We start from the raw sequence: 24,891 nt of genomic DNA on the forward strand, positions 1-24,891 counted from the left end.
GGATTCTACAGATGTAACCTTACAGGGTGATCTAATCATAAATTCCTAACTGGGCAGGTCACAGAAGGTAGTCTTGCCCCAGGCATATAACCTTTTTAGTAAAAAGTAAAAGGTTTATCTTTGCCTTAAGCAAGCCCTGTCACTGTTTTTGTGCTTCTAGGTTAATATACCTTTGAAATAAGCATAACCACCCTCAGGAAAACACATAATCTTGTTAACTATCCTGTAATCCAATCCCTGCCTTGCTTTCTTCCACCTTCATGTAACCTTCCTTCATTGCCTCCTTAATTTTAATGCATAAAAATGTTCAATCCAAAGATGGCAGAAAAAGAGAAAAGGGGCACAAATAACAGCTGGGACATATAGAAAATGAATAGTAAGATGATAGACTCAAACCTAACCATATCAATAATCACATTGAACATAAATGGTCTAAACACCTAAATTAAAGGCACAGATTGTCAGATAGGATAAAAACAAACGAACAACAAACACACAAAAACAAGACACTACTCTATGCTGCCTACAAGAAACACACAGAAATAAGTTAAAAGTAAAAGAGTAGGAACAGACACACTGTACTAACACTGTGTGGCTATATAAATTCACACAATGTAGATTTCAGAGCAAAGAATATATCACAGAAAGTAAGGTCATTTCATAGTGATAAAGCAGTCAATTAATCAAGAGAATATAACAATTCTAAACATGCATGTACTTCATGACAGAGCTTCAAAATATATGAAACAAAACCTGATAGAATTGAAAGAAGAAATAGAGATTTCTTTTTATTTTTTTATTTTATTAAATTTATTGGGGTGACAATTGTTAGTAAAATTACATAGATTTCAGGTGTACAATTCTGTATTACATCATCTATAAATCCCATTGTGTGTTCATCACCCAGAGTCAGTTCTCCTTCCATCACCATATATTCGATCCCCCTTACCCTCATCTCCCACCCCCCACCCCCCACCCCCCTTACCCTCTGGCAACCACTAAACTATTGTCTGTGTCTATGAGTTTCTGTTTCTCATTTGTTTGTCTTGTTCTTTTGTTGTTTTTGGTTTATATACCACATATCAGTGAAATCACATGGTTCTCTGCTTTTACTGACTTATTTCTCTCAGCACTACTCTTTCAAGATCCATCCATGTTGTCACAAATGTTCCTATATCATCTTTTCTTACCGCCGAATAGTATTCCATTGTGTATATATACCACAACTTCTTTATCCATTCATCTATCGAAGGACATTTTGGTTGTTTCCATGTCTTGGCCACTGTAAACAAAGCTGCAATGAACATTGGAGAACACGTGTCTTTATCTCTAAATGTTTTCAGATTTTTTGGGTAGATACCCAGGAGAGGGATTGCTGCATCAATTCTATTCGTAATTTTTTGAGGAACCTCCACACTGCCTTCCATAACGGCTGCACCAGTCTGCGTTCCCACCAACAGTGTATGAGGGTTCCTTTTTCTCCACAGCCTCTCCAACATTTGTTACTATTTGTCTTGTTGATGATAGCCATTCTGACTGGGGTGAGGTGATATCTCATTGTGGTTTTGATTTGCATTTCTCTGATGATTAGTGATGTTGAGCATTTTTTCATATGTCTAAGAAATAGAGATTTCAATACCCTTCTTTCAAAAGCTGATAGAATAAGTAGACAGAAAATCAACAAGGATATACAGTAGTAGAATAATACTGTATTAATTGGCTCAAGCTACATTAACAAAATACCACAGACTGGGTGGCTTAAACAACAGGAATTTATTTTCTCACAGTTCTGGAGGCTGCAAGTCCAAGATCAAGATGTTGGCAGGTTTGGTTTCTCCTGAGGCCTATCTTCTTGGTTTATACATGGCTACAGTCTCTTTGTGTCCTTACATGGCCTTTTCTCTGTGTGTGCATCCCTGGTATCTCTTCCTCTTCTTCTAAGGACGCCAGTCCTATTGGATTAGGGCTCCATCCTTATCATCTCATTGAAACTTAATTACCTCATTAAAGGCCCTATTGCCAAATATAGTCATATTGGGGGGTTAAGGCTTCAATGTATGAATCTGAGGGGAACACAATTCAGTTTTGCTTTTTTTTAAAGGAGGGTGCAACTCACAGTGGCCCATGTGGGGATTGAACCAGCAACCTTGGTGTTATCAGCCCATGTTCTAACCAACTGAGCTAACTGGCCACCCCACAATTCAGTTTTTAACAACACTACAAATCAATCTGACCTGACTGATATTTATAGAACAGTCCACCCAACAATAGCAGAATATGTTCTTCCCAAGTACACATGGAACATATATCAATATAGACCATAGTTTGTACCATAAAAGAATCTCAATAAATTTATTAAGGATTAAAGTCATACAAAGTATGTGCACTGACCAAAATGAAATCGAGTTAGAAATCAATAACAGATGAATCCACTATCATAGTTGGAGACTTCAACACCCCTTCTCTCAGAAATGGACAGATCCAGCAGGCAGAAACCAGTAACAGCAAGATCCTTGGATAATCACCAAATATTTGGAAACTAAATAACACACTTCTAAGTAACCCATGGATCAAAGAAGAAATCAAAAGGAAATTTTAAAAATCTAAACACACATATAACATATCAGAATTTGTGGGCTGCTGCTAAAGTAATGTTTAAGAAATAGACCTATATTAGGAAAGAAGAAAGATCTCAAATAATGATCTCAGCCTCTCCATTAGGCAACTAGAAAACGAGGAGCAAATTAAGCCTAAAGTAAGCAGAAGGAAGGAGTTAATAAAGATCAAAGTAGAGCTCAATGAAACAGAAAACTGAAAAACAATTGAGAAAACCAATGAAACCAAAAGCTGTTTTGAGAGCAATAAAATTGATAAACCTCTAGTCACACTGATGAGGAAAAAAAGCACCACTTACCAAAATCAGGAATGAAAGGGGTGACATGACAGGTTCTTCAGATATTAAAAATGATAATAAGGGTACATTATTAACTACTTTATGGCAATACATTTAACAGTTTGGATGAAATTGGCAAATTCAACCAAGGCTCACTCCAGAAGATAACCTGAGTAGCCCTATATCTACCAAAGAAATTGAAATTGTAGTTTAAAATGTTCTTACAGAGAAAACTCCAGGCCCAGGTGACTTCACTGGTGAATCTACCAAATATTAAGGAGGAAATAATAACGTCTACACAAATTTTCTGCCAAAATTGGAGAGGTGGAAATACCTCTCAACTCATCCTATGGGGCCAGTGTTACCCTTATACCAAAATCAGACAACGACATTACCAGAAAAGAAAACGACAGACCAATATCCCTCAGAAACAAAGATGCGAAATTCTAAACAAAATTTTGGCAAATCGAATTCCATAACATATTTAAAAAATATTTTATATTATACATTATAATTCCTTATACCAAGTGGGTTTTATCCTAGGGATGCAGAATTGGTTTAACATTTGTTAATCAATCAGTGTAATTCATCACAATGACCACAATAACAAACTAAAAAAGAAAACCATATGAGCATCTAAATAGATGCAGAAAAACATTTCACAAAATCTGACATTCAGGGGTGGATGGGTAGCTCAGTTGGTTAGAGCGCGTGCTCTGGGCAACAGGGCTGCTGATTTGATTCCCACATGGGCCAACTGAGCTGCGGCTCAGCTCCTGGGTGGCCAGATGCCTCAGTTGGTTGGAGCAGGGGCTCTCAACCACAAGGTTGCGGGTTGGACTCCTCCACTCCTGCAAGGGATGGTGGGCTGTGCCCCCTGCAACTAGCAACAGGCAACTGGACCTGGAGCTGAGCTGCACACTCCACAGCTAAGATTGAAAGGACAACTTGACTTGGAAAAAAAAAAAGTCCCAGAAGTACACACTGTTCCCCAATAAAGTCCTGTTCCTCTTCCCCAATAAAAAATCTAAAAAAAACAAAAACAAATGTGACATTCATTCTTGATTAAAAAAAAAAAAGAATTCCCAGAAAATTAGGATAAAAGGGAACTTCATAAACCTTCTAAAGGGTACTTTCTAAAGGGAGGGTGAGGGAGCGGGAAGGAAGTGAAGGAAAGGAGCAGACCTCCTCAAAGACAGGACTGGCTGAGCTGGGTATGTGCAGGTTGCCAGAATTGCTAAAACATCTGTCAACGCTGGGACTGAGCCTTCTGAAATGAAACTAGCCTTCATACTGGATTCTACCAGGGATGTTTAATCACTTGTAATCTGATCACTTGTAATCTGGGCAGCATCCTTGAACTTGGATCAGCCGAGTTCTGCCAAGGGACATAGATCTTTGCTTTGATACTTTAATAATATTAATGGTGATGATAGTGATAACAGAAACAGCTAAAAATTATCATGTACTCACTGTGTATCAGGCATTGTGTAAAGTTTGATATAGATTAGTTCACAGAATCTTACAACAAGCCTATGATGGAAGTACTTTTTAAAAATGTTAACGATAGGGAAACAGAGACACAGAGAGGGGAAACAACTCATCCAAGGTCATACAGTTACATAGCAGGACATAGGGATACTCACACACTCTAGACAGTGGTCAAGTCCTGAGGCATTCTGGGTAACTTCAGAATTGATTTTCTCATACCACATGATGGTACACAACATCTACATGGAACAAAAACTATAAGGAATTAGTCAGAGGGTTAAAGATGGAGCCCAGCAACGGGACGGCGCCACGAGGTGCAGGATCATACTGGTGGAGATGGGGGGGGGGAGGATGGAAAGGGGGGCGGACAAGAGCGGGACCTCTCTCCCTCGAACTTTCTGCATCGTTCCCCAGCCCAGGGTGGAAGGGGTGTCCCGCCGCGGAGCTATGCTGCCCTGAGCCTGCAAGAGGGACTCTGAGTTGCCTGGCATGCTCACCCTAAACTGGAATTGGGGAGATTGGAGCTGAACTGCCAAGGAGCCTGGCCCCAGGCATACTGGCAGGGCTACTACATCCACCATCAGGACCTGACACAATGCCCAAGGTTTTTATGTGCCCAATGACAGTCATTCAAGCCTGTCTCCTTGTGAGGAGGCCCAGGTTCCAGCTTGTCTTTTGGGAGTACCCCTGACCCTTGGCTGAGCACATTGGGATACCAGTTTCACCCCCACCCTGGGAGTAGAAGCCCTGGCGTCCATGGGGAGGATAAGGGGCAATGATGCATGCTCCCCTGCCTCCTAGGCCTGACCCCTTGCGGTTCCTCCATCCCAAGGCCACTTGACTCAGGCCTGTCCTCTCTTCCCCTGAGTCCCAGGTGCCATGGCTAGAGGTGGCGACTTTACTCCTGAACAGAATCTGTACCCACTGGCCAGAGACACCCCCACCCGCCAATGCAGCTGTAGACTCAGGACTGCGCAAATGCTCCCTCCTAGGGGAAGACTTTTGAGGGATCCACAGCATCCAATGTCCCTTCAGCAGAGCCTGTTAGATAGAAATTTTCTCCCTGTGGCTGAAGTCCTCATTAGATCAGGAACCCCTGAGGGTAGAGACCATGTCTTTTTTTAATCTCTTGGCAGTGCCTGGCACAGAGGAGGGGCCCATTATGCTTTTTAAAAATACAAATAAACATATATAAAGTGAAAAAAAACTATAAGGAATTATTTTATATGTAAGGAATTATTTTATATATACAAAGGATTATATATAACATGTGCATTGTGTCAAGACTGATATAAAGTAAAGATCACATGTGGGTCATTTATCCAGAAATAATGAAAATTTACTTGGAGTACATTTGTCTGACATCTCATTTACAGTGGTTTTATAAATTGAATAGAGATTTATCAAATATGTGTGAGGTAAGCCAACAGATATTAAACTTTTTTTTCCCACCTGTGATGGGACTGTGGATCAGTCCATATGTGCTTGGAATAAATATGTTAACTCTGAGAAAATGTGTACCAAATGCATTTCTGATAAAAACCAAAAGTAGACATTTCAGAATTACTTCCTTTGGGTAAATGCTGTCAGTTTAATTAATTAATTAAAAACTTAAAAATTACCAAGGACCATATCAGATTATTATCCCTACCAAAGGGGCTACCTGGGAGGACCAGTGGTGTTTTTCACTGACCATTGCATCTCAAAGGGGGTTTCACTGTTCAGTTTGTAGGTTTATATTGATCCTTTTGCTTGACTATTAAATATTTTCATACTTGAGCCTTGTTTTATTTATAAGAAATAATCATACTCACCAAAGAATTTCCTCATCAGAGTAAATCTTTAATAAAAAAATTACAGGACTGTTATTTGGTTTAATTATTAGTTTTTCTCCCCTCCCTTTATTGAGAGGTAACTGACAATTATTTTTTTTCTATTCATTTGATCACTGGGTTTGGAAATTGAAAATATACAAACCTGCACACTTGTTTAATTTTATGAACACATGGAAATACCATATATATCATATAATGAACTGTTAAAAAAATTAATCGAAAACAAAAGAACCGTGTCTGTTGGTTTAATAGTGTGACTTTCACCAATTTGGATCGCAGTGATCACAAATTCAAATTACTGCTCAATGCATTTTGTTAGGAAAGACTTTTTAATAATGACTGTTAAAAGGAATGTTTAGGTTCACTTGTAAATTTCCCACATTTTGACTCCCCAGGATTGTGTATTAAAAATCTCTTCAAGGAAAATTCAAAAGTGGAAACTTCCATACTCTGCTTTAGATGGACAATTACTCCCATTGGCTGGGACGGCCCAAAGCCCACGTCCTCTGCGTAGCTATTGGTCTGCCAGTGGCTCCTCGGAGTCTCAAAGTCCAGTCTCTTCTCGTTCTAAATGCTAGGGTGAAGTAGAGCCTATCAATGCCCGTGGCATCCCAAAGCCCGCCCCCCACTGCATCGCTATTGGGTGACCTCGCTGCCTGTCGGGGGCCTGGAGCATTGAGTGTCTCACTCTAAACAGCAGCGGGGGCTTAGCGGAGCGGATAGTTGGGGCAGCTCAGTTGGGCGTGAGGCACTGAGTTTTGTCTCGGTCTGTGCGGGGTCATCTCTCCCGACACGGGTAGCTATCTGAGCGGGAGGCTGTGCGATGGGCTCTCGGATGTGGCGTTCTCCAGGCGGCGGCAGGGCGGGCGAGGGTGGTGAAGTTGGGAAATGGGAGTGGCTGGTTTAGAGGAGAGCCTCAGGCACGCTGGACTGCTGGGATGGATCCAAGATTCCTTACAGAGGGGCGTGCCCCTGGCCTACACCCTTGTTCAAACACTTTTTACCAAACTTGAATTGCTGGAGTTCTCTCTCCTCTGTCCTTCCGGTTAGGGCAGCCTGAACCTCAATTCGCTCAACTGTGAAATGGGTAGGGTTACAACAGTGGTTGGTGAACACTTCAGATTTTGTATGTTTTTCAGACATGTTTCAAAGAATTGAAAATCAACAATTATAAAAACCAACAACCATTTTAAAATCTTTTAAAATTTCTAGGTGGATAATTTCGAGGGGAGTGTCAGAAAAACCATAATCAGCTAGTTCAGGTTTTAACTTTTGTTTTAATATATGGTGCGCTTGATGGTTTTTAATGTGGTGATGATGATGATGATAAAAACCCACATCACTTTAAAGGCCTTCATGACTTGTTAAGTGCCTGTGAAGTACTTGGCTGAAGTAGTGCCAGTTGGGATGGGTTTGGAGTGAGTCCTTGAAGGAGAAAGCTTTGCCCTTGAGTGAGCCATGACCCTCTTCCACCCTCCATCCCTCCTTTCTGGCACAGCATGTCGAATTTTGCTTACCTTTTTGTAAACGTTGTGCAACGGAGCCAGAAGTCTGTCTTCAAATACGGCCTAGAAATTAAAGTTCTAAAATAAATTAAATAATATTCAAATGAAATGAAATTTAAAACGCACTCCTCACCCCCGACATTATTCTTCCTTTTGGAGAGCGTTTTGGAGCCCCTCACTGAGCTCCAACAGGAGTTGTTTCTGACCCCATGTGGTGCCAGGGCTGCTCCACTGGGAGATGGGGATGCCGGCTCTAGGGCTTCGAATCAGAAAAGAGAATAAAAAAAAAATCACTAAGAATTTGTAAGAATTCAACATGTTTAAAATTATGTTTGAAGCCCCTTTTTTTGCCATGCTCTTTTAAACTGAGGTATATTTTACATACAATAAAATGTACCCATTTTCAATACAGAGTTTGATGAATTTTGATAAATGCATACTGAACTGTCCAGTCACCTCCAAAAGTTCCTTCATGCCCTTCTCAGTTATTCTCCTGCAAGACAACTACTCTGTGTTCCTTCACTATAGATTAATTTTGCCTGGCTTAGATGTTCATACAGATGGAATAATATAGTATTTCTCTTTTGTGTCTGGCTTCTTTCACTCGATCTTATGTCTGTAAGATAGATTGTTGCCTTTCATTGCTGAGTTGTGTGAAAAATAATATAAATGGAGCCACTTTAAAATGGAGTCAGAGCTGCTATCCCAGAGGAACTGCCTTGCACATCTAACGCCTGAAACCTATGGGATGCATAAACTGGGCAAAATAACCTTTGGACTGGACCTAAAGCAGCATGGAATCCCCAAAAAACTGTTTGCAAAGATAACAAGAAAGCAGATAATATGACTAATGGACTGAAAAGTTCAAAACATTCTTTAGCATTAGCATCACTGTTAGCTTATTCCCACTTACAGAACCGCCTTCCTTCTATTGATGTAATTGTTCCCCATAGCTTTCTCATAAATACTTCTTGCCTTGCCTCCTAATGGGAACACTATTTGGGTTTCTGCCTGAATCAGTGCTTTCCAAATAGCTCTTCTTTGGATCTCAAATAAATGCTCGTTGCCTCTCACTCTGGCCTTCTAATTTTAGGTTAACAGTAGTATTCCAGGATCCCATTTTTGTGTTTCTTTGTCAATTCTTTTGTTGCCGGACACCTGGTCTGTTTGCAGTTTTGTTTTGTTTTTCTATTATGAATAAAGCTAATATGAATATTGGAGTACAAATTTTTGTGTGGGTACATTGCAGTAGCATGCTGTGGCTGGCTCACCAGAGCCAATTTTGCAAATCTCAACTCTGGTTCAGTGGTGTCATATTAGTAGCTTGAAATAAGCCATGGTGGGAGTGTTTATGTCTTAGTTGGCAAACACTACAAATTAGAGCTTTTTTCTTGGATAGCTGGTTGTTAAACATTTACGAGCACGCCATGGGACATGTTTTCATTTCTCTGGAGTAAATACTGAAAAATGAGACTGCAAGATTGCATGGTATGTGTATGTCTAACTTTATATGAAGATGCCAAACTGTTTCCAAAGTGGTTGTACCATTCTACACTCCCAATGGCAATGCATGAAAGTTCCTATTGCTCCATATTCTCATAAATGTGTGGTATTTATCCTCAGTCTTTTTCATTTTAGCCATTGAATGGTGAAGATTCCCAATAGAAAAGAAACGATGGGAAATAGAGGTTATATGACAGCCTAGTAAGCAGAACTTTTGTCTCTTATAGACAGAGAAAGCACTTAATAAATACAAGTTGAAGTATGCTGAGACCCCCTCACCTAATGACCTTTCTCTGATCCTTCCCACTTCATCAGAGGGATGCTGAGGCTCCAAACAGGAGAATGGAGTCACTTCAAACAACAGGCTGTTCAAAAAATTAATAGTGAAATCTCGTGCGAACCGGTGAATCCTCCCCACAGAGGTAGAAAAGAATTAAATAGTTATACAGTAGTACCTCGGTTTTCGAACGTCTCCGTTGACGAACATTTCGGTTTACAAATGCTGTAACCCCGGAAGTAAATGCTTCGGTTTTCGAACACGTCAAACATATCACGCGGCTTCCTCTGAGTGCAGGATCCCGACGCCTAGCTGTCGGCTGTTTTCGAACGTTTCATAACTCGAAGGGTCTTCCGGAACGGATTACATTAGAAAACCGAGATAGCACTATATTATCAAAAAGTGTTAAACCAGACTGCAATGTGCATCACAAGCAATTCGCTAAAGAGATTGCAAGGACAGTAAAACCTCATCCTTTACATGGCTGGGGAGATACAAGCCATTATATACATGTTCTCAAGAAAGACAATAACTTGTCCTTAAGTAAGAGAACTTGACAGTACCTTTTGCTACACAGTTCATCTCAAATTCACCTGGTAACTGGGGAAGCCATCTGTCTTTACCCAAAGTAAAAAATAAAACACCTATCTCTTTGACAAGCAGCTAACAACTTGGAGCCAGACGCCTAGGTCAAATTCCTACCTGACAGAGACGGGGCGCTATCTTTGTCGATGTTTACATTTCAAAGAGATGACTCCAAGGCCCCTAAGAACAACATCCTTGGGTTGTAAAACTGGCAGGAAGCCTACTTAGCTTGTAAAAAGATTTACATACATCTCGAGGGGACAAAAAAATTTACAAGTTTCCTAAAGGAAATGCTCTAAGAAAAGGGAGGGTGGAAAGTCTCTTTCACTTTTGACACCAGGTAAAAGTCATCTTTTAAAAAATTGTATTTACCCCTCAATTCCTCCACACATTTTCCTGCACTTGTGCCCCATTCCAGGTCCACACTTCCCTCCCCTCTTCACCTGGCCATCTATGACTAGCCTTACAAAATCCTTATCAACCCCATTCCTATCCTAAAGGAGAGCTCTCAGAACAGCAGGCCGCTCTTCCTAGGGCCAGACCCCCAGGCCGGCCACACTAGAGACCCGCTGTTATCTAAGGCTAGGACTTCAGTCTTTCAGAATTAGTAAACGTTGGTGATATTTGGTCTGATTCCAGCCCATTTCAAAGACGGTAAAACGGAGACCCAGGAAACTCCCAAACGGCTACTTAGGCCTCCGGGTCACTGGAACAAAAAGGGGCATTTAAGGATTCTCCGCCCAGATTCAGGAAGCCCTAAAGTCAGACTCAACTGACCGAAAAAAGCCCCGCTTTATTCTGCCACGGTACGATTGGGTTAAAGCCCCTGGCACGCAGGTCTCTTGACTGCGCCTGCGCGATTCAGGACGTGCGAATTTGCCCGAGACCCTGACGTTTCAGGCAGCCCCTCCTAATCCGGAACAAGACCCACATTCCGCCTATCCTGCCTTGATAGGCGTGACCCTGATCCAATAAGGATAGAGGGCTGAGTCCTGTGGAGCCAATGGCGGAAGTCCGAGGAGCGGTGGAGGCGGACTCTATGAGGAAACAAGAAGACAGGCCCAAGATGGAGGCGGCTGCGGCCGTTGCAGCTTGACAGGTGAGGGCGGGCCCCGCAGGGTTAGGTTTCTGGAGCGACCGCCGGGCATGGGCAAGGAGCCGGGACCGAAAGCCTAGCTCCAGGGTGGCTGCGCCTGGGCCCCGGCGCCCCCTGCCCGGAACCGGAGGAGTGGTTTGACCCGGGGCGAGACCATCATCGACAGCGGGGGGTAGTGGTGGGTAGACAGGAATAGGGGTGCAAGGCTGCGGGGGATGGTTTCGCCCGCCGCGTGTGGTAGCACGCCTGCGCAGAGTTGGAAGGCACTCGGTAGGCGGGACAGGGCTGAATGGGGCCTGGGCTGTGGTGTGTTGTTCCCAGATCCCCTGTAAACCTTCTTAAGGTATCTGATGACCCTTCTTTACCAACAACGGGGAATGCATGGGGACGCGGCTCACTACTTGCATGCTTCTTCTGGATCAGTGTCTGAGCCACTAGGAGAATGTTTGAGAATTACCCCCTTACTCCTCCTTAACTCTCACCAGCCTCCTTCCATTATCACTAGAAATATGTCTGTCACCCCTTAGTTGTCAGCGAGAATTTTGGAGCCTCCCTGCTTTACCTCCATTCATCTCACCTCAACAATGACTAATGATTCACCATTACCCTCCTTTTCCCCATGACAGTGTCCGGTGACCACCTTATCCATTCTTCTCCCCATTACAGTTTCTAGTGACCTCTATTACATCTTCCTTCAGCATAATGTTGGCTGAGCTTTGTGATCTCCCGTCACAGTCTGGTGACTCCCATTAGCCATCTAACAGTGGTTGTGAGCCTGCCATCATTATGGCAGGCCAGGGCTTAGGGATGCCCACAGTACCCTTAAGAACACTCTTTGGTACAATTTCCCATTTTCCCCAAACTAAGGGCAATAGCTGATGATCTTTCATTCGTTCCCCTTCACTCTGTCTGTGACTCCTCCCTCAGCACAGTATCTGGTAACCCCCTTCTCCATTGAAAAGCTGGGACACTGTTTGTGTCCATTATGTACCTGACACGCCCCAGTGCACCGTGTGCTGACTTCCCCATTAGCCCCCAGCACAGACTTGTGTACTCCTGTTCCCTCCAGGACAGTGTGTGCTGTCTCTCGTTGTGTCGTCCCACCCCCACCTGGCCCCATGCAGTGAATCCGAGATCTTGGCTGGGCTGAGCAGAGGAACTGGATCGGCTTCAAAGTGTTAACAGGCTCCCTTGGGCTGCTGTGTGGAAATTAGGCTACGGGGGGTGACGTGGAGCCTGGAGGTTGAAATTCTTTTTGTTCCCTGCCACTGTGCTTCCAGACTATCATTACTGGACCTCTGAATTCCTCCTCTGTCTTCTAGGAGACCCATGGCACCTGCCCAGCCCCGCCTCAGCCCGTCTTGACAAAGTCCTAGGCTCCATGGAGCCACCACGGGGCCCCCCTGCCAACGGGGCTGAGCCGTCCCGGGCAGTGGGCACTGTCAAAGTGTACCTGCCCAACAAGCAACGCACAGTAGTGAGTCTGAAGGGAGCAAACGTGGTAGGGGTGTGGATGGACCCAGTTGTAAATCGTGGGTCAAAAGGGTAACTAGGGCTGGGAGGAGGCTTTGGCCGAGGGGTGGGAGAGTTAGTTGGGGCCCCTGTTGGGCACTGATCTCCCACATCTGCACAGGTGACTGTCCGGGATGGCATGAGTGTCTACGACTCTTTAGACAAGGCCCTGAAGGTGCGGGGTCTCAATCAGGATTGCTGCGTGGTCTACCGGCTCATCAAGGGGTAAGTGTGGCATACACCTCGCCCTCTGCCCACTGGGTGCCCAGCCTCCCAGCCCCTCCTCAGCGTCATCCGACTCCTTCACTCTGTTGTGGAGTCTCCGTTAGTCTTGCCTTAGTTCAGTGAATTCGTGAGTCCATCCAGCTTTTGTTTCATTACTTCATTAGTTCATTGGCCTGTAAGGTCAACATCTCACTCTCTCTTTGACCCCCAAGTCTTCACCCTGCTCCATCACCTCCTCCCAGAGTTCATCTCTTTTGTTCTTTCACTTTTTCATCAATTTGTTGGCTCTGTCCTACCTCCATTTTCCCATTATCTGTCTGCTGAGTTGGGCCTTGCTGACCTTCCATTTATTCTTCTGTTCTGAGGTTCCTTAATTTTTTTATTCACTTCACACATTGCTGTGTATTTGTTGTTTTACTGCCTCATTGGCTGTTTTTTCAGGGGCTTCCTTAGCACTTCGGAAATTTAGTTGTTTATTCACCATCTCATTTGCTTCTCACCTTGTGGTTGAGAGCATGGCCTCTTCACACTGTCCTGCTACTCATAGTCCCTTGTGGCTTTGGGCAAGTCACTTTATCCTTCTGAGCCTTAGCTTCCTTATCTGTAAAATGGGGGTAAGGATAGTAACTAGTTCTAGGGTTGCCGTGATGGGAATGAAACATGGCAGATATTGCTCCGTGGATGCAGACTTGGAGGTACTTTTAGGGGTTCCCTGCCTCCCCGAGGCCCTGTCCACCCTCCCACTCACTCCTTTCATACCTCCTGCAGGCGAAAGACAGTCACTTCCTGGGACACTGCCATTGCCCCCCTGGATGGCGAGGAGCTCATTGTGGAGGTCCTTGAAGACGTCCCACTAACCATGCACAATTTTGTGAGTGCAGGGTGGATAGTGGGTGCAGACCCTGGGTGTGTGGGGAGGGTCCTTGACCAGGCCTCAACCTTCCCTGCTTTGTGGCAGCAGGTACGGAAGACGTTCTTCAGCCTGGCGTTCTGTGACTTCTGCCTTAAGTTTCTGTTCCATGGCTTCCGCTGCCAAACCTGTGGCTACAAGTTCCACCAGCATTGTTCCTCCAAGGTCCCCACAGTCTGTGTAGACATGAGTACCAACCGCCGACAGTGAGCCTGGCCTGGGGTGGATGGGGGGATGGGGAGGACAGATGCCCAGCCACAAGGTTCTTACAGAGAGCTGACCCTTATCCCCTGCTCTATACCCTTAATGTCCTCAAGGTTCTACCACAGTGTCCAGGATTTGTCCGGAGGCTCCAGACAGCACGAGACTCTCTTGAACCGCCCCCTGAATGAGCCGCTTACCCCCCAGGGTCCCAGGTAAGGATACCTCAGCTGAAGAGCTGCTGCCGGGAGAGAGATCTGGAGGCCCCTGTAGACCACAAGCCATTCTTTATTCATTCATTTACTTGACAAACATTTGTTGAACACCTGCAAGTATGAGTAGGGGCATGGAGCTGTGGGACCTTGGGCAAGTCACCTAATCTCTCTGGCCCTCAGTTTTCTCATCTGTAAAGAGGGGATAATGTTACTTTTTGCCACATAGGGTTCTGGTGAGACTTAAGTGAGTTAAGACATGTCAGGTGCTTAGAACAAGATCTGATACAGAGTATAAAGGTTTTCCTTATTAATTATAAATATATATGTATGTATGTATATGTATATCAAAGCATCTAACTACTTTATTAATTCTTCCAGTATAATCATGATCAGGCCTTCCCATTTTGAAATATATATATTTTATCATAAATTCCCTTTTATTTCTCCTTTATGTTAAGTATTATAAGACTATATAGTATTTCTATATTAAAAAAGATTATTGCTCTAATATATCATAAGTTTATAAAACATGTGTTTTCTATGTCTGTATTATATATTTTATAATGTTTATACTTGTACGGTATATTATATATTAATGTATCGTGTTATATTTATAATATTTTTATATAATGTAGAGCATCATATATTTTTATATAATATATAAAATAGTAAAGTTAGGGTATTATGTTATATTCAATTGGGGGTGTAATTGAATTAGTTAAATATGAATTTCAGAATAGTGGAAGGGAACATTAAGAAATGTTTTTGTGGGTGGCCGGTTAGCTCAGTTAGAGCGTGGTGCTAATAACACCAAGGTTGCTGGTTCGATCCCCACATGGGCCACTGTGAGCTGTGCCCTCCTTAAAAAAAAAAGTTTTTGTAACATTATATATATGTAGAACATGTATGTATAACATATAACATTATAATACGTATATTTTGAAACATTGCTATTTTAAATAGAGCATATGTTATACATTATATAGTACATAATATATTTGAATAGTACATATTGTTATAAAGTATGATATATATTACTCTTTCTCCCACTGTGTGGCTCACTGTCCCTTCTTTAGGTCTTTGCTCAAATGTCACACCTCCTTAGAGAAAGAAGCCTTTCCTGACATCATATTGACACTTTCTGTCTCCTCATTTTGGTTTATTTTTTTCTTTATCGAATCGATCAGACAGATTAAATATTTTGTTTTTTTAGTTTCTCTCTCTCCCTTCTGGAATTCTGCCACATGAGGGCAAGAACCTTTATTTCTTTTGCCCCCAGTTTTATTTCCACTACCTAGCATGTATCTGTCACACGGCAGGCACTCAATAAATGTTTCTAGAACAGATGAATAATAGTAATGACGGGATATATACTCTGTGAGCTAAACACATGTTTAGGACGGGGCGAGGGTGGTGTGGCTGCTTCTGTTCATTTGACAGTGATTCCACAGCCTTTCCCCTGGCAGCTCCTGCACCCAGCACCGTGACGCTGAGCACTTCCCCTTCTCTACCCCGGCTAATGCCCCCCTCCAGCGCATCCGCTCCACGTCCACCCCCAATGTCCATATGGTCAGCACCACGGCCCCCATGGACTCTAGCCTCATCCAGGTTGGTGTCAAGGGGGGCAATGTCGGGGGACCACTGGGCAGAGGGGAGAACCTTTCCTGTTGGCCTCAGCGTCCTCTGTCTGACTCTGTCCCTCTTCTTCCAGCTCAGTACCCAGAGTTTCAACACTGACGGTGAGCCCCCACTGCCTGCATCCTGAGCGCCCCCTCCCCACTGCACTTGCGTCCACTGACATTCTCTCCACAATCACAGCTGCTGGCAGTAGAGGTGGTGGTGATGGAGCCCCCCGGGGGAGCCCCAGCCCAGCCAGTGTGTCCTCGGGTAGGAAGTCCCCACATTCCAAATCCCCGTCAGAACAGCGGGAGCGGAAGTCCGTGGCTGATGACAAGAAGAAAGTGGTAAGCTCCAGGGAGAACCTGTGGGGGGCACCACAGGCTGAGTGATACGGGGAGTGGGCAGGCCCCTGAGATGCCGCCCATATGGCCCACAGAAGAATCTGGGGTACCGGGACTCGGGCTATTACTGGGAGGTACCACCCAGTGAGGTGCAGCTGCTGAAGAGGATCGGGACGGGCTCGTTTGGCACCGTGTTTCGCGGGCGGTGGCATGGCGATGTGGCTGTGAAGGTGCTCAAGGTGGCCCAACCCACAGCTGAGCAGGCCCAGGCCTTCAAGAACGAGATGCAGGTGCTCAGGTGAGATTGCCCATGTATGTGGAGGGGGGCGAGGGCAGCAGGTACGGCCTTGGCACCTCCGGGGAAAGGCTGTGTTCGGGGAGCTTCTGCACATCACCCATGTTTGTGTCGTGTGATAACCGTAAGCGTAAGTTGGTTATCAAGGGCATCCCTTTCCCCTCTGGGAAATGGGTATATTTAGAGGACCTCTGATGATGTTACTGTTTGTGTTTGGGTTAATACTGATATTAATTAGTGGCTCTGCCGCCAAAACGTGGGTCTTCTCGTTGGCCTGCTGTGCAATGGGTATGGCCGTACGACCCCATGACTGTCACTTGCTTGCACTTACATTAGTAGCATCATGCTAGTGAACTGCATCGCCAGGAAGGCTTGCATCCTTCCTTCCCCTCTGCTTGTACTGCATCATTTGTATTATGTTTATTGTTACAGTCTTGTCATTAATTATAAAACTGCCGTCATTTAAAGAACAGTGTTACAGTTGACCCTTGACCAACAATGGGTTTGAACATCATGTGTCCACTTATACATGGATGTTTTTCCCAACAAATACTGTAAACATATTTTTTTCTTCCTTATGATTTTCTTAACATTTTCTTTTCTCTAGCTTACTTTATTGTAAGAACATAGTATATAATACATATAACGTACAAATATGTGTTGGTCAACTGTTTGTGTCATCATTTCATTAAGACTTCTGGTCTACAGTAGGCTATGAGTAGTTAAGTTTTTGGGGAATCAGAAGTTATGTGTGGATTTTCAACTGCGTGTGTGTGTGGGGGTCAGTGCCCCTAACCCCTGTATTGTTCAGAGGTCACCTGTATTAACTGTAATCATAACCATTATTTAATCATTATTTAATTCATGGTTATAGTTACTCAATATAGCATTAACACTATATTAATTCATTTGCACTGAGAAAGCCTGGTGTTCCCTTTTTGCCACTCTAGTTACTGCCACTCCTAAGGTTGCTAGCATGGGCTTTCCCCTCTGACAAATGGGCACAGTTACGTTGCAGAGTTGATATTATCATCATTCCTCATGCTATTTTAACATTTATCTTCATAATGGATGCCACAGGAAGAAAACTTTTCTTTTCTCTCTGTGAAATAGCAATGATTTAAACATGTTGGTAATTTGCATTTTATTACAATTTTAACCATAATCTGACTGCTATGAAGAATGCTCATGTGCCGTATTATCTGCTCTGACGTGACAAAATGGCAGGGCGTCATTGATGGTACAGTTGACCCTTGAATAATTGCAGGGATTAGGGGTGCCAACCTCCCCACGCAGTCGAAAATCCATGTATAACTTTTGACTCCCCTAAAACTTAGTTCCAGGACCCCCCCAGATAGCAAAATCCACAGATGCTCAAGTCCCTTATATAAAATAGCGTAGATCAGTGCATGCCGTTGGAGCTCTGCATGCACGGACCCCAACCTCAGACTGAAAACAATATAGGTATTTATTGAAAAAAATCCGTGTATAAGTGGACCAGTGCAGTTGAAACCCGTGTTGTTCAAGGGTCAACTGTATTTGCATTTGTGTTACTATAATTGGAGTCAATACTTCTTTAAGGAATGACGGTTCTTCTAAATTAGGGCAGATCTATTCATACATGACAGGGAGCCAGGTACCCAGGAGCACTAACAACAAGGACAGTGAAATTTTCAGAGGGTTTACTTGTGTTCAGTGCTGCTCTAAGTTCCTTACAGATTATCTGCTCTCTCCTCCCAACACGTCCATAAGGTAGCTAATATAACTGCCACAGTTTTACAGTTGAGGAAAATGAGGCACAGTGAGGTTAAGCGTCCTCCTGAGGTTGCACAGTGAGTACCTGGTGAAGCCAGGATTGGAACATAGGCGCTAACTTGAGTCCAAACCCCAAGCTCTTTACCTCTGAGCCTCTCATGGTGATTAACAGGATATAATCACACACCACTGATATTTTTACCTGGCATTTATCAATATTGTGATGCTATACCGTGAAGAAGGTTGGCATTCCACCTTCTCGTCTGTAAAATGGTCACAGGCCCAGGTCCTGGTCAGGGCCAGGTGTGGCGGGTGTTGATGGTTAAGGTGCTACTGGACTGCAGAGGTGTGGGGGCGCTAATGCATCCGTCCTGCTCTTGCTGGGACACTCGGATGAGGCAGCTCAGGACAGACGCCTCCTCACCAAGTCAGCCCAGCAAACACATTGCACAAATTCATTGACTCTGGCCATAGTCTGGCCTTGAGCCTCCTGAAAGATAGGGTGGACATGACGACAGAAGTCAGCATTGCGCAGTGTCATTCCTGATGTTCAGAAAGTGAGTGACAGTTGCTGCTTCCACCATACCCACACCCCTGCCCTGATACCGCCCTCCCTGCCTACAGGAAGACACGTCACGTCAACATCTTGCTGTTCATGGGCTTCATGACCCGGCCTGGGTTTGCCATCATCACACAGTGGTGTGAGGGCTCCAGCCTCTACCACCACCTCCATGTTGCCGACACACGTTTCGACATGGTCCAGCTCATAGATGTGGCCCGGCAGACGGCCCAGGGCATGGAGTGAGCCTCCCAGCCCAGGGACGAGGGAGGGGGCTGGGGCACCTGGGGAGGGAGATGAGGTAGCACCCAGCCAATTTGCACCTGCTTCCACCCCCACAGCTACCTCCATGCCAAGAACATCATCCACCGAGATCTCAAGTCGAACAGTATCTACCTGTTCCCGTCTAAGGACTGGGGTGGGGTGAAGACTTAGATGGATGGCTCTGTGTGTGGGGGGGTGCTTCTGGGAGTGAACAGGGAGGGACATGTGTCACATGGCCTTTGCCAGGTGGCAGAGCTGGGGCTCGTGGGGAGCCTGTAATGGAGGTCTCTTGGTCAGGAGTCAGAGATGTGGCTTGTTCAGGTGCTGTCCTTGGGAACTCTGGTGAGAGTCTGAGGGGTGACCTTGTGGAGGGCATTACAGTTTCTGATCAGTCACAGGCATGGCAGGTATGGGTGCCCTGAGAGGGACTTCCTGGTAGGGAGTGACCAGGGCCAAGTGTAGGGGGCACTCATAGGACCTCCCCACTCAAGTCAAGGTTGTGGCGGGTTTGTGTGACATTGGGGGCCTTCTGGTCAGGGTCAGAGGCATGCCTGGTGTGGAGGCGTAAATGACAGCCTCCCGGTCAGAGTGAGAGGCGTGGCTATTGGGAGTCTCTGTAGTGGCCCTTGACCTCGGTGGACATCTTTTTACACGAGGGACTCACAGTGAAGATCGGTGACTTTGGCCTGGCCACGGTGAAGACACGGTGGAGCGGGGCTCAGCCCTTGGAGCAGCCATCAGGCTCTGTGCTGTGGATGGTGAGTCGGGCCAGGCTGGGCCCGGGGCTGGACTGGGAGTGTATAGGGATGTGGGCTGCAGGGCTGGGATGTGGGGGGCCAAGTGGGGATGGGGATGCCGATGCCAGGTGTGGATGTCTGGACTGCTCACGTGTCACCTCGGGGGGGCTCTGAGTTGTATCCAGTGTGGCTAGTGGGATCTAGGACTATGGGCCGGCCACTTGCTGACCTCCATGGTCCCCCTGCCTGGTCTGGCCTATCGAAGGCGGCTGAGGTGATCCGTATGCAGGACCCGAACCCCTACAGCTTCCAGTCAGATGTCTACGCCTATGGGGTCGTGCTGTATGAGCTCATGACCGGCTCCCTGCCTTATAGCCACATTGGCAGCCGTGACCAGGTGAGCCCCACACCTTATCCGCAATTTCCCAGGCTAAGAGAGTCCCTTAGCCACCAAACCGCAGATCCCCTTTGCACAGACCAAAAATGCCACACTTCTTCCACAAACCCCAAATTTTGAACTCCCAGAATCTTCTGGGTCTCCCATACCCAGAATCCTCTCCTTCCCCCACATCCACAATTCTCTGGGTCCTCAAAGTCTGGAATCTCCAGAATCCCCTATACCCAGAATCCCTTTAGGCCCCCAAATACCCAGAAGCCCTCTGGACCCCTAGATAACTGCCAGTCCTTTGGCCCAGGTACTCAAAATCCTGCAAATCCCCAAATCCCAGAATCCCATTTCTCCCAGAAACAGAATCCCTTTGTACTTCTGGAATACTCACAGATACCCACAATCATTCAGGCCTTGGGTGTCCGGCAGTCTTCGGGGCCCTGGGACCCACAATATTCTAGGGCCCAGACTCTCTCAGTTCTCCAGGTTCAAGGCCTGGAATTTCCCAGGCCCTCAGAAACACTGGATCCTCCAGGCTCCAGATACCAATAGTCCTACAGGCTACGTGCACCCATAGTCCTCAGGCCCTAGAGCCCCACAGCAATACAAGCTCCTGAGGGCTGGAATCCTTTAGCTCCCTCCAGACCCAGAAGTTCACATTTCCCCCTGACTCAGTACTTTCCAGGTCCCTAAGCCCCCTAGAAATCTGTGGATCCATAATCCTCTGGGCCCCAGACAGCTACAATCCCTGACTTGCCCAGAGCTTAAATCCCAGTGTTCTGCAAGCAGAGAATCCTTCCAAGGCCTCAGAGACCCAGAATCCTTGGCTTCACAAGATACCACAATCCTCAGAGCCTCAATACCCAGAATGCCCCAGTTCCCCAAAAGGAGCCTCACAAGTCCCTGGAGACCCCAAATTCCCCTGGGCGTTACAGCCCGGATCAGCCATTCCTGTGCCCCACCCCCAGATTATCTTTATGGTGGGCCGTGGCTATCTGTCTCCGGACCTCAGCAAAATCTCCAGCAACTGCCCCAAGGCCATGCGGCGCCTGCTGTCTGACTGCCTCAAGTTCCAGCGGGAGGAGCGGCCCCTCTTCCCCCAGGTAGGCCGGGTAGCAGGGCTAGACACCTTGGGGAGGAGACTCTGAGAAGGAGGAAGACTCCCAGGTGTGAGTGTGAACCATGTGTGCTCAGGGCTCAGAGGTGTGCAATGTGTGTGTATGCTTCTCTGTAAGAATGGGGTCTGGTGGTGTTGGGGCACTTGTGTGGCTCTGGACACCCCTCCTCATGCGCACCTGCCCCCAGATCCTGGCCACGATTGAGCTGCTGCAGCGGTCACTCCCCAAGATTGAGCGGAGTGCCTCCGAACCCTCCTTGCACCGCACCCAGGCTGATGAGTTACCCGCCTGCCTACTCAGCGCAGCCCGCCTTGTGCCTTAGGCCCCGCCCCCAGCCACCAGGGAGCCAATCTCAGCCTGCCACGCCAAGGAGCCCTGCCCACCAACCAATCAATGTTCTGTCTGCCCTGATACTGCCTCAGGATCCCCCATCCCTGCCCTGGGAGATGAGGGTGTCTCCATGTGCTTTTCCAGTTCTTCTGGAATTGGGGGACCCCCAAAGACTGAAACCCCTGCCTCCTCCATAGTTTGGTTTCCTCTTGGTTTTGGGGATACTTCTAAATTTGGGAGCTCCTCCATCTCCAATGGCTGGGATTTGTGGCAGGGATTCCACTCAGAACCTCTTTGGAATTTGTGCCTGATGTGCCTTCCACTGGATTTTGGGGTCCCCAGCACCCCATGTGGATTTGGGGGTCCCCTGTGTTTCCCCCGCCATTCAAGGACTCCCTCCTTTCTTCACCAAGAAGCACAGAATTCTGCTGGGCCTTTGCTTGTTTATTTTGCTTCCCGACTCTTCTCGTGGGGTTCAGAGCCGCTGAGGGGTTGGGATGAGTCCAGGCGAGGAGTGGAGGTTAGGGGGAGTTGCGGACCACACAAACAGCGCCACTGCACGCATCACCACAGGCGGCACGATGAACGAGGACCACATATGCCAAGCACGGCACAAGAGGAGGCCACGTCAGTCACAGACACAGACATCACGGCAAAGGTGGGGAAGTGGGGGACCACTGGCCTTCCGTGTGCAAAGGATTCTGGGAGGATGGGTAGAGTTTGCATATTTAAGGACAGCTGTCGGAGGCAGGAAAGTGGGGCAGGGGTCCCTGGGGAACTGAGGGATCTTAGCAGTGGGAGGAGCTCTCAATGTGTTGAATAGGGTTGGGGGCAGGTGAAAGGAAATCCTTGTGGGGCTGGGCGGTGGCATTTGAGGAGGTGGGTCTCCAGAAATAGGAGATCCATGGAAGGGGGCTCAAAGGTAGGGCTTTCTTAAGGATTTGGGAAATTCTGATGGGGAACAAAGTGTGCTTGAGAGATCTGGGACCAGGAGTAGGGTTTTCCGGGAATTTCAGGGCTCCAGGAGGGGAGGCTCCAGGAGGGGACACAGTGGTGTTGGGGCCAGAATGGGTTGCCTGGTGTTTGGGAGCTTCTGGGAAGGAAAACGTACTCTGGGGGACCAGGGGTGGAGGTCTTTAGGAATTTGGAGGTTCTGAAACTGAGAAGTAGGTCTTGAGGTGACCGGGAGTGGGCTTCCAGAGGTCTTGGGAATTCCAAACGTGAGAACTGGGTTTAGGACCAGGAGTGAGGTTTCTTGAGGGACTTGGGCGTTCTGAGCAGAAGAGGGATCTTGGTGAACCAGGACAGTTGGAGATTCCAAAAGTGAGAAATGGATTCTGGGCCCAGAGAGGGGTTGCCCAGGGATTTGGGGGTTCTCAGGGTGGGGTGTCAGTCGGAGAAGAGGCTGGCGAAAGACTTCCTCAGGCTGCGGATGGTCTCAGCTTTCACCTCGTCCTGGCTAAGGCTGGGCCTGGGCGGGGCTGGCTCTGGAAGGTTGAAGGCATTGGTCAGAGACTGGGATTTGCTAGAGAGAGACAAGGTGGAGGCGTGGGAGGAGGGGGGGGAGAGGAAGGGAGGAGGGGGAGAGAAACACAACGTTACCCCAGGCCCGGCCCCAGCCCTGCCCCTGTGGTCCTGGGGCGGTGCCTGCGACCCTCCCACCCCTCAGCATGAGCCTGGACCCTGATGGATTCTCAGACGTAGTCAGGGAGCCCTGGGCAGGCTGGGAGGACTTGGATCCAAGTTGAAGTCTGGGATTCATGAGAAGAGACCTGGGCTGAATTTTCTCCTCAAATCTAGGCTCCGACTGGGAGAAGTTTGATATAAAGGTGAAGAGGGGCAGGGCAGTTTCCAAGCTAAGGGTGAGGAGTCCAGGAGGGAGTGGGGGGTTTCCAGCAAGGACAGGCGGGGTGGGGGAAATCCACAGGGAGCAGTGAGGTGGGGCAGTGAGGACTTGAGCTAAGGTGGGGGCAGATGAGGAATGGACCTCAAGAGGCAGAGGGGCTGGTGGGATGATTTGGGAGGAGACTGAAATGGACCAGAAGGAATTTGGGGATGGAGCAGAAAGTAGCCTAGATTGGAAGAAAAGTATGCAGACAACTGGGAAGGGTGTGAAGTGACATGAGAGGACTGTGATTTGGGCCGGAGGTGGGGTGGGTTGGGGCAGTCTGGGGCATTGGCTGGGAGGAGTCAGGCTGGGCAGGAAGAGGATGAGTCTGGCAGCAAAGGCTGTGAGATGGGAGGAGGACTTAGTGGGCTGGGCCCTACGGAAGGAGGGTCAGCAAGGTGCTTGCGGTGGGTCCAGAGGGGCTGGGGAGGGGACTCTCCCAGGACCTATTAGGAAGCCTGAACTGAAAGGGGTTTTCTCTGGGATTCTGGTGCTGCATCTCTGCGATGGAGGGAAAAGGACCTGGGATGGAAGGCAGGAGCCTCTCTGGACTGGAGGGGTCTGGCCCAGACTGGAGAGAGAGCTCTCAGGACCCCTGGATAGGATCTGGGTCTGAGGAGCTTGGGAGCTGGGGCTGCCCTCCTGGTGCAGGAGCATGTTTTGGGAGCAGCAAGGCAAGGGCTGCTGTGGGGGTCCCCTTACTTGAGCTGGGGGTGCGGGGGTCCCCCGGCAGCAGCGGTGGCAGGTTGCGGCACGTCCTGGCTAGGTTTCTGGGCCAGCTGTGGCTTGGTGGGGCGTCCAGCGGGACCCGGGCCACTGGGCCGCGGCTGCTGTGTGGTGGGTGGCCCAGTGCGGGGCATGGGACCTGCCTGGCTGGCTTGGCGGGTAGGGCCAGAAGGGCCTGGTGGTTTCTGGGGTGGGCCCTGGCGCTGCTGACCACCCGGTGGAGCCCCTGAGGCCTTTGGTGGAGCCTGACCAGAGACAGATGTCTGACGGGTAGCCTGTGGGGGGCCCGCCTGTCGCTGGGGAGATGGGGAGGCAGGTGGGCGGGCTGCTGGAGGTGCCCCGGGTCCTCCTGCCACCGGCCGTGATTGGCGGCCTTGACCCTGGGTCAGCGGTGGGGCCTGGGACACAGGCTGCTGGGCCGCTGATGTGGGACTCGGTAGGCGCTGGGGCAGGGGGCTGCCAGCTGGGGGTCCAAGGCCGGAAAGGTGCTGCTGGCCCTGCGGGGGTGGGCGCTGCTGCAACGGGGGTCCCTGGCGTTGGGGGCCTGGGCCTGGCTGTGGAGGGCCACCTGAGGGACAGAGAGAGAGTACACATGTGAAAGCCAGCAAGTTGGGTGGGGGGC

At 47.5% G+C, this 24,891-nt stretch overlaps 2 protein-coding genes and 1 long non-coding RNA gene across 7 annotated transcripts in view; 1 reads left to right on the top strand and 2 right to left on the bottom strand.

Annotated features, from left to right (window-relative positions):
* Window positions 1-5,685: 5,685 nt before the first annotated feature.
* On the bottom strand, window positions 5,686-10,970 carry LOC141569709 (uncharacterized). 3 transcript variants are annotated; one of them, XR_012493471.1, is made up of 4 exons: window positions 10,867-10,970; window positions 9,683-9,854; window positions 7,737-7,983; window positions 5,687-7,295 (listed from the first exon to the last, which is right to left on the bottom strand). It is a non-coding gene; the product is annotated as an uncharacterized LOC141569709 (long non-coding RNA). The 3 variants fall into 3 exon arrangements; XR_012493472.1 differs by lacking the exon at window positions 10,867-10,970 and adding an exon at window positions 10,207-10,860; XR_012493470.1 differs by lacking the exon at window positions 10,867-10,970 and having other exon boundaries at window positions 5,686-7,295; window positions 9,683-10,860.
* Window positions 10,971-11,052: 82 nt separating this feature from the next.
* ARAF (A-Raf proto-oncogene, serine/threonine kinase) lies at window positions 11,053-22,088 on the top strand. Of its 2 annotated transcripts, none has more exons than XM_074324015.1 (16): window positions 11,053-11,188; window positions 12,508-12,662; window positions 12,819-12,922; window positions 13,691-13,793; window positions 13,884-14,038; window positions 14,150-14,248; window positions 15,700-15,856; window positions 15,960-15,987; window positions 16,067-16,212; window positions 16,305-16,507; window positions 18,884-19,060; window positions 19,160-19,206; window positions 19,722-19,840; window positions 20,085-20,216; window positions 21,176-21,310; window positions 21,513-22,088. In XM_074324015.1, the coding sequence occupies exons 2-16, from the start codon at window positions 12,567-12,569 to the stop codon at window positions 21,645-21,647; spliced, it is 1,836 nt and encodes a 611-aa protein (XP_074180116.1). In that variant the 5' UTR covers window positions 11,053-11,188; window positions 12,508-12,566; the 3' UTR covers window positions 21,648-22,088. The 2 variants fall into 2 exon arrangements, with proteins under 2 accessions (XP_074180116.1, XP_019572273.1); XM_019716714.2 differs by having other exon boundaries at window positions 15,715-15,856.
* The window catches only part of SYN1 (synapsin I), a 53,846-nt gene continuing 51,033 nt past the window's right edge, over window positions 22,079-24,891 (bottom strand). Inside the window, exons 12-13 of one of the 2 annotated variants that reach the window (XM_019716710.2) lie at window positions 24,246-24,837; window positions 22,079-23,180 (exon numbers count right to left, since the gene is read on the bottom strand). In XM_019716710.2, coding sequence (XP_019572269.1) covers window positions 23,045-23,180; window positions 24,246-24,837 — 728 coding nt within the window. In that variant the 3' untranslated portion in view covers window positions 22,079-23,044. The remainder of the gene's footprint in view (window positions 23,181-24,245; window positions 24,838-24,891) is intronic. The other variant, XM_019716711.2, reaches the window with a different exon arrangement.

This window comes from Rhinolophus sinicus, chromosome X, assembly GCF_036562045.2.
Source record: "Rhinolophus sinicus isolate RSC01 chromosome X, ASM3656204v1, whole genome shotgun sequence".
Lineage (NCBI taxonomy): Eukaryota > Metazoa > Chordata > Mammalia > Chiroptera > Rhinolophidae > Rhinolophus > Rhinolophus sinicus.